The sequence below is a fragment of the Tachyglossus aculeatus genome, chromosome 9 (assembly GCF_015852505.1).
Source record: "Tachyglossus aculeatus isolate mTacAcu1 chromosome 9, mTacAcu1.pri, whole genome shotgun sequence".
NCBI classification, from domain to species: domain Eukaryota; kingdom Metazoa; phylum Chordata; class Mammalia; order Monotremata; family Tachyglossidae; genus Tachyglossus; species Tachyglossus aculeatus.
Genome location: NC_052074.1, coordinates 61,821,901 through 61,841,813, shown reverse-complemented (window position 1 = coordinate 61,841,813; position 19,913 = coordinate 61,821,901). Strand labels below are relative to the sequence as shown.

At 42.6% G+C, this 19,913-nt stretch overlaps 1 protein-coding gene across 5 annotated transcripts in view; it reads left to right on the top strand.

The window, feature by feature from the left end:
• Positions 1-9,722: 9,722 nt before the first annotated feature.
• PDE1A (phosphodiesterase 1A) overlaps positions 9,723-19,913 on the top strand; it is a 213,518-nt gene continuing 203,327 nt past the window's right edge. For 3 of the 5 annotated variants that reach the window (XM_038751271.1, XM_038751270.1, XM_038751264.1), the window contains exons 1-2: positions 9,724-9,739; positions 10,316-10,426. In XM_038751271.1, the coding sequence (XP_038607199.1) occupies positions 9,738-9,739; positions 10,316-10,426 (113 nt within the window). In that variant the 5' untranslated portion in view covers positions 9,724-9,737. Of the gene's footprint in view, positions 9,740-9,952; positions 10,427-19,913 lie in introns of those variants that run through there. The other 2 variants (XM_038751267.1, XM_038751266.1) reach the window with 2 other exon arrangements.

Sequence of the window (19,913 nt, the reverse complement as noted above, 5' to 3'; positions counted from 1 at the left end):
TGTTCTAAGCGCTAGGGAGGCTACAAGGTGATCAGGTTGTTCCATGTGAGGTGCTCAGTCTTAATCCCCCTTTTACAGATGAGGGAACTGAGGCACAGAGAAGTTAAGTGACTTGTCCAAGGTCACACAGCTGACAATTGGCAGAGCTGAGATTTGAACCCATGACTTTTGACTCCCAAGCCCGTGCTCTTTCCATTGAGCCACACTGCTCCTATGGGACAACAATTTTTATGTTCCTCTTTTTTTTTTTTTAAATCACAGATATTATCTGCTATGCTTCTCATAAAAAAATGAGTTTAGAATCAGTGGTATTTACTGAGTGCTTCTGCAGAGCATTATACTGTGCTTGACCTGCATATATGTTTGTACATATTTATTACTCTGTGTATTTTATTTGTACATATTCTATTTTATTTTGTTAATATGTTCTGTTCTCTGCCTCCCCCTTCTAGACTGTGAGCCCACTGTTGGGTAGGGACCGTCTCTATATGTTGCCAACTTGGACTTTCAATCAATCAATCGTATTTATTGAGAGCTTACTGTGTGCAGAGCACTGTACTAAGCGCTTGGGAAGTACAAGTTGGCAACATACAGAGACGGTCCCTACCCAACAGTGGGCTCACAGTCTAGAAGGGGGAGACAGAGAACAAAACCAAACATACTAACAAAATAAATAGAATAGATATGTACAAGTAAAATAAATAAAGAGTAACAAATGTACAAACATATATACAGGTGTTGTGGGGAAGGGAAGGAGGTAAGATGGGGGGGATGGAGAGGGGGACGAGGGGGAGAGGAAGGAAGGGGCCCAGTCTGGGAAGGCCTCCTGGAGGGGGTGACCTCTTTATTGAGCACACAGTAAGTGCTCAATAAATACGATTGAATGAATGAAAGTTGGCAACATCTAGAGACGGCCCCTACCCAACAGCGGGCGCACAGTCTGGAAGGGGCGGGGGGGCCAGACAACAAAACATACTAAAATAAAATGGAATAAATATGTGGAAATACAGTGCTCAGCACACAGTAAGCACTCAATAAGTACGATTGAATGAATGAATGCTTGAGAGACCAGAGCACAATAGCTGTTGGTAGAAATTATTGCTGCTTACAATCCAGAGGGGGAAACAGACATTGAAATAAATTACAGCAACGGAAAAGGGCAGAGTATTGCCTGCTGTGTGATCTCAGACAAATCACTTGATGTCCTTGTGCCTCAGTGCCCCCATCTGGAAAATGGGGATAAGAGATCTGCTTTCCCTCCCTCTCTCCCCCCCATCCTTCTTAGATTCTAAGCCCTGGGTGGGACAGGGGCTCTATCCGATCTGAATAATGCTTATCTGGCATGGTGCGTTAGCATATAGTAGGCATTTAATAAATGCCATTATTGTTATTCTGTTACAAAATCTCATTTTGGGATGATCTTTTCATTTGCATCACGTGTGTTTGATGTTTGTTGTTGTATTTTTCTCCCAAGTGCTTGGTACAGTGCTTTACACACAGTAAGTGCTCAATAAATGTGATTGAATGAAGGCTTATTCTGGCAGTGATATTTTTATCATGCACATTATGTTTTTCCTGGAAATAGCAACCCAGGGTGTTCTGAAAATCATGTGAGAAGCCCTATTGGCAGGCGACTGAACGGGAGCCCCAGATTTATTAATAATAATGATTTATACTATTTTTAAGCACTTCCTATGTTTCAGGCACAGTTCTAAGTGCTATGACTGATACAAGATAATCGGGGTAGACACAGTCCCAATCCCTTACGGAGTTCAGAGTCTTAATCTCCATTTTAAAGATGAGGTAACTGAGGCCCAGAGAAATGAAGTGACTTGCCCAGGATCCACAGTAAGATAGGTGGTGGGGCTGGGACTAGGATTCAGGTCCTTTGGATTCCCAGGCCCGTGCTTTATCCATATAAGACCTCTCTCTCCCTCCTTTCTGCCTCAACCCTATTATTGAAAGACTAATCACAGAGAGGAGACCTTTTTGAAAATGTCACTATTTCTGAAGTGCTCTTGACCCCCAAACCTGACCTCCACAAAGAACGCTGAAATGGCAAAGGGGTGGAGATGGAATCATATGGACACGATTCCATGTCCACAGGAAGTCTTGTCCGCTCCACTGGATCAGAGATATTTTGTCTAAGTTCCCTGTCTTGTTTTTTTCCCAACCTCTTTTCAAAGCCTCAGTTTTCTCTGTTGGTGGTCGACACCATCTCCTCTTCCATCCCACAGTTTCTTAATATGCTTTCCAAATTTCTTCCTGTAACTTTCTCTTCCTCCCTCTCTCCCTTCCTCTCTTTCTCTCCCTCCCTCTCTCTCCCACTCTCCTTTCCCTTTCCCTTTTTCTACCCCCCCCCCCACCCCATATCCTGTTCTCAGGCATGACATTTTGAGATTTGTCACTGATTCTATTTAAAAACCAAGCCTGCCTCTGTTTTGGCTCAGGGAATTAAAAACACACATGTGGAAAGGCAAAGAGCGACTCAGGAAATCAAGATGAAAAATATTCTCATTTCCACCCCTGAGTTCAAATACCTTGCCTATTTATGAGGCAGGTAGAGGAGCCCCTGTCCCTTCTGGAAAGACAACCCAGGCCATTTTTTTTTTCTTAATGGGCCTAGAAGTGTGGAATAAACCCTTCCCTCCTCTTGTGCTACTTCTAAGGATTGCTGAAACACGAACTTGACCGGCTTGGACGGGTGAGAGCAGACCAGAGGAAAAATGCTACCAATAGCTATATTATTTCCCTTGGTCTCTTGGGGTGAAACAGCAGCATGATTGCTAGGTCTCAGAGATAAGAATTATGTGGCCTGGAAATCAAGAATGGATGGTTTCTTTTAAAACCTCGTGTTAACTTTACAGAATGACAAAATTGGGCTTTTGGGGCCCTCAAAAGGATGATTGAGTTCAAATCCATTTTAGCTTTTTTTTTCAATTTTATTTTATTTCTTCCTGTACTGTTTACTGCTGCCCATATTGGTGCCCTGATATAAACAGTCAGTTCCTCTATAATCTAACTACAAGACACAGGGAGGCAGCCAACCTAGTATAAAAAGCCAGGAGTTGGAGACCAGTCCTGAGTGTCACTGTCCTGCTGTATGACCTTAGCTAAGTCACTTAACCTCTCCGGGCCTCAATTTCCTCAACTGTTCAATGGGGCCATGCTACTTGCTCTCCCTCCCTCTTAGACTGCGAGTTTCATGTGGGACTGCTTCTCCACAGGGCTAAAACTAGGCGGGTGAGAAGCCCTGTCTGGGAGGCGACTTGTCTTTCCCGCTTTCCCATCATGTCCCAGGCCGACGGTGTGTGTTTGGCTGTCCTGGAAACAGGAGCTGCCAGGTCGGGGACGAAGAAGGGAGAACCAAAGTCAGATGAGGAACTGAAAGGATGCCAGCTGAAGACTGGGGAGGAAAGATTTAGGGATTTGGAAATTATGGCCAGTGAGGTGGGGGAAATGGAGCAAACATATAAAAATAACCCCAGTCAGCCCCGGACCACTTGTGGATATATGAATCCGAGCTCATTATGAGCAGGGAACCTGTCTGCTGAACTCATTGTGAGCAGGGACTGTATCTGTTTGTGATATTGTTGTACTCTCCCAAGCACTTAGTATTATGCTTTGCACACAGTAAGCACTAAATAACCGTTTTTGGGTAGGGACTGTCTCTATATGTTGCCAATTTGTACTTCCCAAGCACTTAGTACAGTGCTCTGCACAAAGAAAGTGCTCAATAAATATGAATGAATAAATGTGACAACAGTGTACTCTCCCAAGCACTTAGTTCAGTGTTCAGCATGCAGTAAGTGCTCAAGAAATACCACTGACTGATTGACCTATAAATTGTTCATTTATATTAATGTCTGTCTCCCCCACTAGTCACAGTCAAGCATATTTATTGAGCACTTACAGTGAACAGAGCACCATACAAAGCGCTTGGGTGAGTACAAAACAACAATAACCAGACACATTCCCTGTCCACAAGGAGTTTACAGTCTAGAGTCTACACTGTAGAGTGCAGCCTACTCTATAAACTCCTTGTGGGCAGGGAAAGTGTCCACCAGCTCTGCTGTACTGTATTCTCTCAAGCGCTTAGTACAGTGCTCCATAAGTGGTGATGAGCAGTTGGGTAAAGATATAAAAAATGGTGGGGGGGAGAATGGGACAGGTTGAGTGTCATAGGGTAACAGTGGCTGTTACTCATGGCTTCACCAGTGGTGGACGTGACAGATTTATTCTGCCCGAAGTTGCGGTCACCCAGCTGTGGTGGGATCACTGGGAATTCTCGCATTTCGATGGTCATTATTCTGATGGAATTTGTTAAACACTGGGGTGGATACAAGCTAATCAGGTTGGACACAGTCCCTGTCCCACATGGCACTCACAGTCTTCATTCCCATTTTCCAGATGAGGGAACCGGGGCACAGAGATGTGAAATGACTTGTCCATGGTCACTCAGCAGACAAGTGGTGGAGGCAGTCAGTCAATCGTGTTTATTGAGCACTTACTGTGTGCAGAACACTGTATTAAGAGCTTGGAAGAATATAATATAACAGGCACATTCCTTGCCCACAATGAGCTTGCAATCTAAAAGGGGAGACAGACATTGATATAAATAAATTACGGATGTGGACATAAGTGCTGTGAGCCTTGGGGGTGTGGGGCTGGGGGGATGAATAAAGGGAGCAACTCAGGGTGATGCAGAAGGGGGTTGAAGAAAAGGAAATAATGGCTTAATCAGGGAAGGCATCTTGGAGGAGATGTGTATTCAGTAAGTGGGGGGGGGAGAGGTAGGATTAGAACCCAGGTCCTCGACTCCCAGGCCTGTGCTTTATCCACTAGGCCACACTATGGAAAAAATATGCAGTTCTTGACAGTCAAGGAAAATGGGAGTTGAGAACATCATCTTTACAAAGAAGCGTAGCAGCTGAAGGATGGAGTTGCCCAGTCAGATCCACAATTTTTTTCTTTTAATGCTATTTCTTGAAAGCTTACTATGTGCAGAGCACTGTACTAAGTGCTTGGGAGTGTACAATGCAGCAGAGTTGGCAAACACATTCCATGCCCACTAGTTTAGAGGAGGCTGTTGTTTGTTCGCAACAACTACTTGTCCGGACTCACCTCTCCGGTGATTTCTGAGTCACAGCTCATTAGCACGTAGCCCTCCTGAATCTTAAATTTCGGAAGGATAATTGCCCAGCGCCTTCTGTGGGGAACCATTTAGGCTGAAGTCTGTATGCCTTAAACCCGGTCAGTTAACTTTACTGGAGCTACTTTACCACCGGTCCCGTGGAAAATCCAAGTGACCATGGCTTGGTGACTTGTGAAGGACTACTGAATGTCACGGCATAATTCAGGATGCCGTGAGAAATGGCAGTGGAGAAGGAGAGACGGCGACAATCACTGGTTAGGAAATCAGTGCCTCCCCACATCTCAGTTTAGAATGCCCATCTGGCACTTTAAATTGCTGTATATCTCTATACCATAGAATTCCGGCTCCCAGGAGACTCTCTTTACATCTTCTAAATCATAGGAATAGTCCCGAATTGGTTATTTTGAGATTTTTTTAAATATACATGACCCTGAAAGGAAATTGGCAAGTCGATTTCTTTCTCCCATCAAATTCATCTCCAGAGGACAAAAAAATTACTGGCACCAAAATTCACATATTACGGAGACTAAAAATGAAAGATTTCATTTGATTCGTCAGTTCAGTGAAGACATTTTTTTTTAAGAGGGAAGAAAAGTTTTAAAAATGATGTGTTACTTGGTTTTGAAGATGAGATTATGGATAGTTAAGGGGTGAGTCTGATGATATTCACAGATAACCGAAAATCCTTACCCTCTAGATTGTAAGCTCTCTGTTGGCAAGGATCACTCTCTTGTACTTTCCCAACTGCTTAATGCAGTGCTGCTATTATTATTATTATTATTATTATTATTATTATTATTATTATTATTATTATTACTAAGTCTAGCATGGGGGGTTTCCCAGTTGGCAGATATTTACTTCACCAAGGAAATTGACCCAAAGTTGCCCAGGATGAGAAGCTAGCTGGTGATGATTGATTAAGTGAAAAAACACCATCTGGTAGAAATGCAGAACAACCCGATGATAAGAATCAGTATCTTTTTAATTTCATAAGCATCATTAGCTTGAGTTAATTAAGCTTTGAGTGTTTCCAAATGCCTGATTTGAAATTGGAAGGTGACAGGATTTATGTTATAAATTGATTCAAGATTTGATGTCTTAGATACTTGGAAATCATTTATTTTACTCTTGGATACTGACTTTGAAAAAAGCGATTCATACCATAGATCCGGCATTTGAAGCCCAGATTTTTCACAAAAATAATTAAGCTTCATTTATCATTATTAATCATATGGTCATGCCTAATTTCTTAAATCTCAGGGAAATAACTTATTTTGCCCTCTGAATTTCTAAGATAATCATGCATTTTCTAAGAAATTGTTAGAAATGAGTTCATCTTCTTATCCACTGTCTGAATTTCAAAGTTGTCCTTATCTCTGTAGATGATTTTGCAGGTCGACTTTAAATAATGGCTCCCACTTTGGGGTAAATAGTTTCTTTTTAGTGGCTCTTTATGTGGTTTAAGAGAAGACACTCTTTCTCTAGTGGCTCACTGTATTCTTCTTCAAATGCCATTTCTGATGCATAGCAACTCCATGGACGCATGAACATCCCATCTTAAAGTCGTTCTGGTATGTGTATCCTTAGAATTTTCTTGACCTGTACCTAGGAGAAAAATGGCAGAGGATCAATTGAGAGTGTTTATTGTTCTGAACACAGCATTATCTGCTTAGGAGAGTAAGAAAGAGTTCATAAGCATGGTCCCTGTCTTCCAGAAGCTTACATTCTAGCAGGGGAGACCGATTCTGAAGTAATTTAGACGTAAGAGGAAAGAGAAAACGAGGGAGATGAAAGTGAGTGTGTACTTAAGTAAAAAGGTATATAAGATACATGCCCAAGTGCTACTGAAGGATGCAGGTTCAAGGGTGCTCAGATTGTGCACAGGTGCCAAGGTGTCTTTGGGAAGATCCAATCTCAGGAAAGAATCAGGGAAGATCTTCATGGGAGGTAAGATTTTAGAAGGACTTTCGAAAATGGTGACATCTATGGACTGCTATTTGTTAAAAATTTATATTAATGTTTGTCTCCCCCACTGTAGACTGTATGCTCATTGTGGCCAGGGAATGCATCTGCTTATTGCGGTAGTGTACTCTCCTAAGTGCTGAGTACAGTGCTCTGCACACGTTAAGCGTTCAATAAATACAAATGAAATTTCTAGACTGTAAGCCTGTTGTTGGGTGGGGATTGCTTTGTTGCTGAATTGTACTTTCCAAATTCTTAGTCCAGTGCTCTGCACATAGTAAGCACTCAATAAATACGATTGAATGAATGAATGTCAGATTTCAACATAGAGGGAGATTCAGGCATACACCTGTCAAAGCTTCAGTTCAAGCGAGTGGGTAAGGTGACTTTGTGTGGATTGTGCTTCCAGTGGTTTACATTTACAAAATACCCTGAGTACATTTCTCTGAGCTCTGTTGATTTCCTAGTCCGTTACTATCCTCTCATCCTTATTCTCATTTCAGAATAAAGGATTTATTTATGATGAGATTTAATCCTCATCAAATCAGGTTAGCCCTTTATCCTGTTCTCAGGACAAATTTATAAGCAGATCCTAATGGAAGATTCTCACTAGAAGAATGTTTCTGTGGAAAGTTTTTCTGATGCTATAAATTGTAGTCACGAAAACCACACTCTCCTTGGGCTTGTAACCTCCTTTCAACACACAGATACACACACAAAATGTTTCCTTAACATGAATAAAGTTTAAAAAGGTGTGTAATGAACATAACTGCTTACTAACGGGAAAGTGCACCAGCCTTAGAGTCAGGGGAGCTGGGTTCTTATCCTGCCTCTTTGCTGCTGTGTGACCTTGGGCAAATCACTAAACTTTGCATTCAATAAATACGATCGACAGATTGATTGTATCTGACATCATTATCTTGTATCTACCCCAGTGTTTAGTACATTTCTTGACAAACACCCTGATAATTATTATTATTATTACTATCAGAATGGTCAGGTCTTTAAAGCTGGTTTGCTTGCATCCCCCCTCCAGCTATTCCAATTGGAGGCGAGTTTTCCTTTTCTGACCCAAAGGGGGAAATGGGAACAGTGTCAGCGACGTGGATAACTTGCATCAGTTTCAGCAGAAAAAGCAATCTTTATGTCAGTCACCCAATGAGTGGCTTTATTAGTCACACCCACCTGCTGGTGATGTCTCACCATCTTTGAACCAGTAGACAAGTCCATATTCAGTGACTTAAACTGACTGGATATTAGGCATATAAACGGTACTTTCAGATATCTTTGCAGAAATCTTCCGTTTATAATAGTTGCTTGAACTATCCATCCATTTATGAATTTATTGAGCTCTTAAATCAGGGTGACAAAGTTACTTCACTACGTATGTTATATTAGCTACAAGGACTACCTATATCTATAGTTATACCTTCGTCTATACTATCAATAGGTATACCTATGTATTATACCCATATTTAGCTATGTAACTATATCTATCCATCTATCTAGCTAGTTATCCCTGTCCTTTGCATTCCCCAAACTGTCTGTAGAAATAATATATATGCATATATGTAAATAATATAATGTATCATTTATAATAATAATGATGGCATTTATTAAGCACTTACTATGTGCAATGCACTATTCTAAGCACTGGGGAGGTTACAAGGTGATCAGGTTGTCCCCCAGGTGGCTCACAGTCTTAATCCTCATTTTACAGATGAGGTAACTGAGGCACAGAGAAGTTAAGTGACTAGCCCAAAGCCACACAGCTGACAATTGGCAGAGCCGGGATTTGAACCCATAACCTCTGACTCCAAAGCCCATGCTCTTTCCACTGAGTCACGCTGCTTATACATATATGTATATAAATCGTATACATACGGCTCTGCCACTTGTCAGCTGTGTGACTTTGGGCAAGTCACAACTTCTCTGTGCCTCAGTTACCTCATCTGTAAAATTGGGACCGACTGTGAGCCCCATGTGGGGCAACGTGATAACTTTGTACCCACCCCAGCGCTCAGAACAGTGCTTGGCACATAGAGCTTAACAAATACCATTATTATTATTATTATTACTATTATTCTTTATCTCTACAGACAATTCAAGGACTGCAAAGGACGGTTTAATGAGAAAGTGATACTGGGGAGAAAAAGAGGGAGAGTCCGAGAGACAGGGAGCCAAAGAAAGAGATAGGGAGACAGAAGGAGAGATGGAGAGAGAGGGAGAAAGTTTTATGTTGAGAAGCTGTCGGGTGACTGTTTCCTTTCTCCGTTTACATGCATCCTCCCTTATTTTTGTTTTTCTTCTAAAATAAACGGGTTCATCATCCTGCTACACACACCACACCCACCACACGCACACAGACACAAACACACACACTTTCCCTCTTCCAGAGGATTCACAGAACAGGCTGTATTGCAGCTGCTGTGTTTTCCAGGGGCTCAGTTAGCAGTTCCCCGCTGTGCCGAGTTGCTAGGAGAAGGTGAATAGCCATGATTACAGCATTGGTTGATGTACAGATTCTTTCAATAACAACCTGTGGAGCGAAAATCCATCCTCTGCCGAGGTTCACGCTCTCTCAACCTGCTGACACAAATGCCGTTCAATTATTTATTAAATGTACGGTGAATTTTAAAAGCTGGTTACGTGGGAATTGAGAGAGTAAAAACCCTTGGCGTATACCCAGCGCTTTTCTTCTCAGGGTGGTTCTGCCGTCTCTGCTTTTTACCATCTGTTTTCCTTTCGCCTCCCGCTCCTTTGGTGTAGAGAGAGAAATTCGATGTTTTTAAGGCATGCTAGGAGTCACCCGCTTCTCTCCTACTTAGCCCACCATTCTAATAAACAGGAGGGATGCTTTCGCGCTGCGATGCACATAATTCTGACAAATGAACTGCGTGGGGGACAGTCTGTGCCGACAGTCTGTAGTATTGTAGCCGGCTCACATGTGCGGATTATACTCGTGAGGTCAGAAGAGCTGTTCATGTGGCTGTGTGCTTGAGGGAAACAGAGCGGTGGATTTGCCTATCAAAGCAAGGAGCGATTTTTGGCAAATCCTTCCGTCGGTTCTGGTGAATCCGACGGGTTCTGACACGTGAGAGCGGCAGTTGAATTATGTGTGAGGCTTCTCTGGAGCTCAGTCGTGGACTGGGGGATGCTTTTAATTACCTCTTGAACCTGACTGATTGTCTATCGTAGGACGGCTGTCATGGGGTCCACTGCTACTGAGCTTGAGGAATATGGCAGCACCTCTTTAAAGTATCTGATAGGAGAACAGACTGAAAAAATGTGGCAACGGCTGAAAGGAATGTGAGTAGACTTTGCTTGTTTCTGTGTGTTCGTGTGCGAGGGGGGGGCGGATTTCAGAAAAGATCTGTTGTTATCAGTGGGACTAATTGAAATCTGAGCAGCTGTTTGGGAGCAGTTTTTAATTACTTGGATCTTCACCCCACAGAGATTCACTTCCAGGATCCTTTCCGATTCTTTTAGAAATGGACCTTCCCAGAACAGCATTTCGAGAATTCACGAATGCAAGAAGCATGTCCCAGAGACAAGGTGATACTTTTAGGGGAGTTCAAGGTGTCCCTCATTTAGTATTAATTCAGTTGTATTCACTGTGTGCAAAGCACTGTACTAAGCACTTGGGAGGGTACGATACAACGAGGTAGAAGCATAACAAATAGTTGGTTCCTGCTTTTGCTTGCTGAATAGGAAAGAACTGTGAGAGGATTCATTTTAGGTAGATAATGAGATCTTCCTCTCTGAATACTCATTTTTTTTCCACATGAAAGGAAAATCTCCACAGACCTTGTCCGCACCTAATCGGAGATGGCATGTAGTAAATTATCAGACTCTCCACGCACTTTTTATGCCAAAGGAGAGCAGACATTAGGAGCAGGAGGTCATGGTTATTGAAAATAGTTCTGGGAGGTGATTCGCCACTCATCAAAGACTATGTAAAGCAGCCAAGGTAAATGTCAGAGAAAAACTTCATCAGCCAGTTGGTTCCTAAAATGAACAACTTTTGCAGGCACTTAAAGGTATTTTGAGATGTGTAATATCCATTCTCACAATAGCATTCGGTGTTTGCATGTCTGAATTGCTCAGAAATTAAAAAATAAAAATGAGACAGGCATTTGGATGAGCTATTTAGTGCCAGTACTTAAGGGTCAGGCATCGGATTGACATTTTTTAGTCCGGAGAAAGAAAAATGTTTCTTGTACTAAATTAATAAATCCAAGGCACCCCTTGGCAATCCGAATCAAGACTTTCCATTGTGACATCTCAGTTCATATAGGTTTAGTATTTGTTTTAAGAAAATCCACCTCCGAGCAAATCACAGTCAGATCTCTGGCGAGAATGAAAAGAAATTGGATTTGGCGAATGGCAAACACCGTGAGGTAGCAGATCCCTGTTTTGGAGACATCACATGATGCATTATATTGACAGAGCGAGGTCTACGTCTTTGGAATGTTTGAAACCATAAGTACTCGTCAGCTTTCTTCTTCACATAACTAACTTTAAAATGGATTTCATGGCCAGACCGGCTATACCCCAGTGAATGGGATTTGCCTGGCAGAGACTCATTTTGAGAAAAAGATGCTGGGTTTCAATCCACTTGGTGGGATCAGGAGGACTTTTCCCGCTGGGTAAGTGTTCCGGCTTTGTGATGGTCTCTTGGCCGACTGGATGTGCCCAGGATCAACTTCTGACATTTTGCTTCTGGAAAAAAAAAATTGTCTCCTCTTTCTGTTGTGTGAATTCGCCATGACATGTGGTATGACCTAGGAGTTGCATGAGATCGTTACACTGCACTGTGCGACACAGAACGTGATGTAATGACTTCATAAAGAGAGACTGTTCCCATTCCCAGATCCAATCATTCAATCAGTGGTATTTTTTGAGGACCACTATACTAAGCACTTGAGTGAATATGGTGGTGGAGTGGAAAAAGCACAGGCCTGGGAGTGAGAGAACTGGGTTCCAATCCCGACTCTGACACTAATCTACTGTGTGCCCTTGGACAGGTCACTTCACTTCTCAGTTCCTCAGTTACCTCATCTGTAAAATGGATATTGAATCCTACTCCCTCCTACTTAACCTGTGAGTCCCTTATGGGACAGGGACTGGGTCCGATGTGATTAACTTGAATCTATCCCAGCACTTGGAACAGTGCCTGTCACGTAGTAAGCACTTAACAAGTTCCGGAATTGTTACTTTATAACAGAGTTGGTAACCACAGTCCCTGCCCACAAGGAGCTTACAGTCTAGAGGGAGACAGACATTGATATAATTGAGTCAGTTACACAGGTGGATATAATAATAATAATGATGGCATTTGTTAAGCACTTATTATGTGCAAAGCACTGTTCTAAGCACTGGGGGGGGGATACAAGGTGATCAGGTTTTCCCATGTGGGGCTCAGTCTTAATCCCCAGTTAACAGATGAGGTAACAGGCTCAGAGAAGTTAAGTGACTTGCCCAAGGACACACAGCAGACATGTGGCAGAGCCAGGATTATAACCCATGACCTCCAACTCCCAAGCTCGGGCTCTTTCCATGGGTGGGGGTAAACAAAGGGTGAAAATCCAAGTGTAAGCGTGACATAGAAGGGAAGAGGGAGTAGAGGAAGTGAGGGCTTAGTCGGGCAAGGTCTCTTGGAGGTGATGTGCTTTTAATAAGGTTTTGAAGATGAGGAGAGTGATGGTATGTTGGATATGAAGAGGGAGGGACCTCCAGGCCAGAGGTAGGACATGAGTGAGAGATTGGTGATGGACAAGATCAAGGTACAGTGAGTATGTTAGCATTAGAGGAGAGCAATCAGGGAGGTAAAGTAGGAGGGGACAAGGTGATTGAATGCTTTAAAGCCAATGGTAAGGAGTTTCTGTTGGATGTAAAGGTGGACAGGCAACCACTGGAGGTTCTTGAGGAGTGGGGAAATATGGATTAAAGATGTTTTTTAGAAAAAAATGATCTGGACAGCAGAGCAAAGTATGGCCTGGAGGTAGGGATGTCAGCAAGGAGGTTGATGCAGTAGTCAAGGTGGGACAGGATAAATAATAATGATGGTATTTGTTAAGCGCTTACTACGTGCTGAGTGCTGTTTTAAGCACTGCTTTAGCATAGTAGTAGTTTGGATGAAGAGGAAAGGGAAGATCTGAATGATTTTTGTGAAGGTAGAACTGACAGAATTTGGTGACAGATTGAATATGTGGGTCGAATGGGAGAGATGAGTCTAGGAGAATACCCAAGTTATGAATCTGTGAGACGGAGGATGGTGGGCCTGTTTACAGTGAATGGAAAGTCAGGGAGAGGGCAGGGTTTGGATGAGAAGATGAAGAGTTCTGTTTTGGACAGGTTAAGTCTGATGTTGGCAGGACGTCCAGATAGAGATGTCTTGATGGCTGGAGGAAGTGTGAGATTACAGGGAAGGAGAGAGGTCAGGGCTGGAGATGTAGAATTGGGGAATCATCCACATAGAGATGGCAGTTGAAGTCATCTGAGGGAATGAGTTCTCCAAGGGAGTGGTTGTAGATGAAGACTAGAAGTGGTCCCAGAACCGAGCCTTGAGGGACACTCGCAGTTAAGGGTTGGGAGGAAGAGGAGGAGCCCATGAAAGAGTGTGAGACTAAGTGGTCAGAGAGCTAGGAGGAGAAGCAGGAGAGGACAATGTCAGTGAAGCTAAGTTTGGGTAATGTTTCCAGGAGAAAGGGGTCATCCATAGTGTCGAAGGCAGCTGAGAGGTCAAAGAGGGTCAGGAAGGAGAAGAGGCCATCAAATGTGGTGAGAAGATCACTGGTGACCTTTTGAGAGGATGGGTTTGGAGGAGTGAAAGAGGTGGAAGCCAAATGGAACCTGACATTAAAATGAATTAAAGGGTTAAAGGGATCAAAGTGCTTAAAACCTAGTTTTTCTGGGGGACATCCCCACCCTCCCGGCTCACCCCCATGACCCCTTTGCTTCATATGCCAGTACAGTTAAGCTCCTTGAAGGCAGAAATAGTGTCTACTAACAGCATTGAATTCTCCCAAGCACTTAATACACTTCCATGTACACAGAGAACATTCAATGTCATTTATCACTTTGTCTCTGCTCTAAATGGGTTCCTTCTGATGGAATCCTTATAATCCTGAATCTGTCACTTGTCTACTGATTGACCTTGGGCAAGTCACTTAACTTCTCTGTGCCTCAGTTCCCTCATCTGAAAAATGGGGATTAAGATTGTGAGTCCCATGTGGGACAGGGACTGTGTCCAACCTAATTACCTTGAATTCATTCCTTCATTCAGTCATATTTATTGAGCACTTATGGCGCTAAGAGCTTGGAAAGTACAATTCAGCAACAGATAGAGACAATTCCAACAACTGGCACACAGTCTGGAAGAGGGGAGACAGACAACAAAACAAGTAGACAGGCATCAGTCCTTGGCACATAGCATGTACTTAACAAATACCACAATAATGATAACTATTGTTATTAGGGGGAAAACTTGTTAATGATGGCTCTACTACGTGCCGAGCACTGGGCTAAACTCTGGGTAGACACAGGATAGACTGGACCCAGACCAATTCGGCACTGAAAAGTTTTTAACCGCTGCCGTGCTTGATCACCTCCATGCCTCTGCCATTGATCACCCTTTAGTTTTGTCCGACCACTTCCCCCCTCATTCACGGGCCCCAAAACAATTACTTCACTCACAAAAAGTCTGAAGCCAGCCCCATCTGGGTCTCCGCTGTTCGATGTGAAAGAACATGGAGAACATGAAGGAAAATTTGAGACGGAAATTTCGATTTCTGTCATCTTCCAAAATGCCTGCCATTAATCAAGCGAACGCTCTATCATGCTTCATTCTCTGACTCTTAATCTTGCAAGGGGACTTGATGGTTTATGTTCTTCATGGGTCAGTTAGCAGTTGGATGAGATGATATATACAAAACTGCAAGCCTATTCAGAGATGTATTTTGCTGGCACATGATTCTTGCATTCAATTAAAAAAAATTTCCATTTAATGCTTAATGTTTTCCATAGAATGCTACTAAGATTGTCATTGTGAAATATTTTGGTGAAGTTCAACCCATTTGCCATTTTTTCCCATAACTAATTCCAGTGGAAGGGAAAGTACGGTAACTGGTAAGGTCAGTAGGCAGTAATAACGATCATAATAATAGTGGTATTTAAGTGCTTACTCTATGGCAAACACTGTACTAAGCACTCAGATATAGGATTACATGGTTTAATGGAAATAATTTGGGTCTGGGAGTCAAAGGATGTGGACTCTAATCCCAGCTCTGCAACTTGCCTGCTGGGTGACCTTGGGTAAGTCACTTAACTTCTCTGTGCCTAGATTCCTCCTCTTTAAAAAGTGCATAAACGAACGGTGGACTTGTGTGGAATTTGAATCTGGATCTCTCTCATCCAGAGCAAGAATAATGCCCCTAGACCAACGGGGCCTATTGTAGGGACAAAATTTTAAAAGTGAAAGCTAGAAAGAGATATGCTGGTGATGAGATATAAATGGTGGCATATTCCACATGCTCACATTATATAAGGATAAAGAGGAGGCCCACCAAAAAAGCGATCTTCCCGGAAAAAGAAAGCCATCAGGGATGACTGTAGTTAGCATTTGGTTGTCAATTCATATATCTTGACTGGAAGACTGGCTATAAGATCAATCAATCAATGGTATTTATTGAGTGTTTATTATGTGCAGAGCACTGTACTAAGCACTTGGGAGATTACATTACAATAGAATTAGCAGATATGTTCCCCATCCATAACAGGCTTACAGTCCAGAAGACTGACAGATCTTCATCTTTATGGAAAGAGGAGGGTTTCTTTTATTATAAAATCAAGCTTCAGACATTTTACAACATGCAGAATTATGGTTTTCCACAATTACCATCTCAGACTGTCGGTGTCAATCAGTTAATCAATCATTTTTTTTCATTCATTCAATCGTATTTATTGAGCACTTACTGTGTGCAGAGCACTGTACTAAGCGCTTGAGAAGCACAAGTTGGCAACATATAGAGACAGTCCCTACCCAACAACAGGCTCACAGTCTGGGGAGACAGACAACGAAACAGACAACAAAGCAAAACATGTAGACAGGTGTCAAAACTGTCAGAATAAATAGAATATGCAGAGCACTGAACTAAATGCTTGGGAGAGTACAATGTGGCAGAATTAGCAGACACATTCCTCTTAGGAAAAAAACATCCACCTCAGATCAAATCAAAACCAGGAATCTGGAATGTATTATGATAAATTCCGTTATGCCACACCACATAGTTTCATTTATAGTTGGTCTAAAAATCCTGTTGGGAAATTAGGGACTCTTCATTTGGTTCTGTGAGCCTCTTTGGCTAGGGCAAGCTGTAGCTTTGGAACAAACGGCTCAGTTTAGGTATTTCTTCTAATTTTTCAACGGTATTTCTTAAGCGCTTACCATGGGTCAAACACCTTTCTAAGCACTGGGGTAGGTACATGTTAATTATTATTATCGAGTGCCATCAAGTCATTTCCGATTCATAGCGACTCTAAGGATATATTTTTCTACAGAACATCCTGGAGACATAGGTCAGACATATTCCCTGCCCTATGAGGGTTTCAGGGTCTAAGTAGGAGGGGGGAGCAAATACAATATAAGCTTTATTTAGCATGGGTCTTTGCAAGATTACTGTCCCTGAGTCAAAGCGGAACAGACTGTAACTTTGAGTAGTAGACATAGTATTTATTAAGACCTTACTATGTGCTGATCCTCTCTCAGGATCACACATGGGGAGTTTCCAGGACTCTATGCTATGGGAGGGAGAATCAAGCAGAGGTCTTCCCATTCCATTCCTAGCTTGGGCAGTAGCTAGCGAGTGGAAGACAATCTGCTCAAGTTAAGACTCACCCAAACTGGGCAGCGGCGGCCTGGGAGAGAGTCGAGGGCAGAGATTCAAGTTTATTGTGTGGAAGAAGGCAATGGTAAACCGCTTTCGGATTTTTTACCAAGAAAACTCTATGGAACCACTACCAGAACCATTTCAGACGGACGTTGGGCGTACTGGGAGAGATGTATCCATGGAGCCACTACAGGTCGGAGACGACTTGAAAGCCTAAGACAGATTATGTGCAGAGCACTGTACTAATCGCTGGGAAAGAGTACACAGGTTTGACCAGGGAAAATCCTTCTTGGGATGGAAGTGGGGAAGGCAAACCAGAACAGAGGGAGGTATATTGGTTCTGGAGGTAATGATGAGCGGGAAGAGGCTAAAAGCATTTTGTGGATTTAAATCAGCAGGGCTGATCACCAGCACAGTGGGGCTCTGAGGTATTGAGGATTATTAACCCTGACCCACTGACTACTATTTTTGACCAGAAGCTTGGGAAAAAGGACAGATCAATCAGTAAGCACTCAAATACGAATGAATGAATCTATCCTAGCTCTTAGTACAGTGCTTAACATGTAATGATAATAATAATAATGATATTTGTTAAGCGCTTACTATGTTCTCAGCACTGGGGGGATACCAGGTGATCAGGTTGTCCCACATGGGGCTCACAGTCTTAATCCCCATTTTACAGATGAGGTAACTGAGGCACAGAGAAGTTATGTGGCTTGCCCAAGGTCACACAGCTGACAAGTGGCCAAGCAGGGTTTCGAAATCATGACTCTGACTCCCAAGACAGCACTCTTTCCACTGAGCCACGTTTGTAAGTGCTTAACAAAAAAACCCAGTTATTATTACCGGGATTTATTGAGCTATTACTGAGTGTAAAGCACTGTATTTAGCTCTCGGGATGGAATGATAGAATTGGAAGATACTTTCCCCTATTGTTTAATTTGTCTGTGTAATTCATTTTAGTGTCTGTCCTTTAACTGCATGAGGGCAATAATCATGTCTACGTAGTCTGTTTTATTCTAGAGTGGTGGTTATTACATTTTGCACATGGTACGATCTCAATAAATACTATAGATATATGGATAGATTTTAAGATAAATCATTCTAGTCAAATGTCATTCATGGATCAGAACCTTCTGACTCCCCAGTGTTCTATCCACTATGACATGCTGCTTCTTAGTAGACACAGTTCCTATCCTCGTGGGGCTTCCAATCTAGCGGGGAAAGACAGACATTAAAATCAATTGCAGGTAGGGAGGTAACCACGTCTAAGGATATGGACAGATGTGTTCCTCAGCTGGCACTCTACATTCCTCCTAATCTCACCTTCTCCTCTCCTTTCCTGCCTCTTTCCCCGCATTAACATGGTTCCCCCTGGCCTGGAATTCCTTCCTGTACTTAATCTGCCATACCACAGTGTTTCCACCATCAAAGTCTCTCTAAAAATCCTACCTGTTTGAGGAAATAATTCCCAGTTCCCCTCTTCATCCACCCAGCAGCTATCCTTAGAAACTATGTGTTTTAATTTTATCTCCTCTCTCCAACACACATGTATAGTTGTCCTTTTTTATTTGGGTTTTCATTTTTATATTCAATTATTCTGCTACTTCATCCTGATCTACTTGTACCTCTTCTTGTTAATTTTATTTTAAATGGTATTCGTTAAATGCTTACTATGTGTCAGGCACTGTATTAAGATCTGGGATAGATGCACAGGGAAAAGTGTCTACCAAACTCTGTTATATTCATTCATTCATTCATTCAACCATATTTATTGAGCGCTTACTGTGTGCAGAGCACTGTACTAAGTGTTTGGGAAGTACAATTTGGCAATATATAGAGATGGTCCCTACCCAACAGTGGGCTCACGGTCTAGAATTGTATGTTCCCAAGCACTGAGTTCAGTGCTGTGCACAGAGTAAGCACTCAATAAATACCACCGATTGACTGATAGAATCTAATCAGCTTGGACACAGTCCCATGTGGGGCTCACAGTCTTAATCCCCATTTTACAGGTGAGGTGACTGAGGCACAGAGAAGAGAAGTGACTTGCTCAAAGTCATAGAGCAGACAAAGTGGCCGAGGTAGGATTAGAACCCAGGTCCTCTGACTAGGAGGCCGGTGCTCTTTCCACTAGGCCTTGCTGCCTCTCTATATCGTTATATGTTGTTATAATCCCCACTGCACATATTTGTCACTAGTTTTTGTCAGTCTGACTCCAACTCTGGAGTATATACACATAAAAACAATCTCCTTTGGCAAAAAGTAGAAAATACTTCCCAACTGGCTTCAAGGCTCTGTACCACTCTCCCCATGCTGAGTTGTACTCGCCAAGCACTTAGTACAGTGCTCTCCACACAGTAACTGCTCAATAAATACTAGTGAAAGGACGATTCATTCAATCGTTCATTCATTCATATTTATTGAGCGCTTACTGTGTGCAGAACACTGTATTAAGCGCTTGGGAAGTACAAATCGGAAACATATAACAAATCGGCAACGAATGACTCTTTTGTGTCTATTTTCCGCTATTACCCAATCACACTCTTCTTTCCTCATCTCCTAACTATTCCTCACTCTTGGTTTTCCTGCCTACATCCCATTCCTCATAGCCCTTCTCCATCCAGGAACTCCTTGTGTCCTTAAATCCATGAGGCATCAGCCCTACCCATCTCCAAAATCCTCTTACAATCTTGTCTCCTCCAGACCATTCCTGGATTATTTCACGCCGCCCTGCCCCATGAATCAAACAGCCCCTCTTAGGTCTTATGTATTTTATTTTCTTCCTCTTCTAGCATTTAGATTTCCCTTCCTGAGGGAAAAAGACCCGACTCGGTGACCTTTCAAGGCCCCCTCAGCTGAGGGAATTCTTGATTCTCCCAGATCTCTCAACTGATCGAAAACTT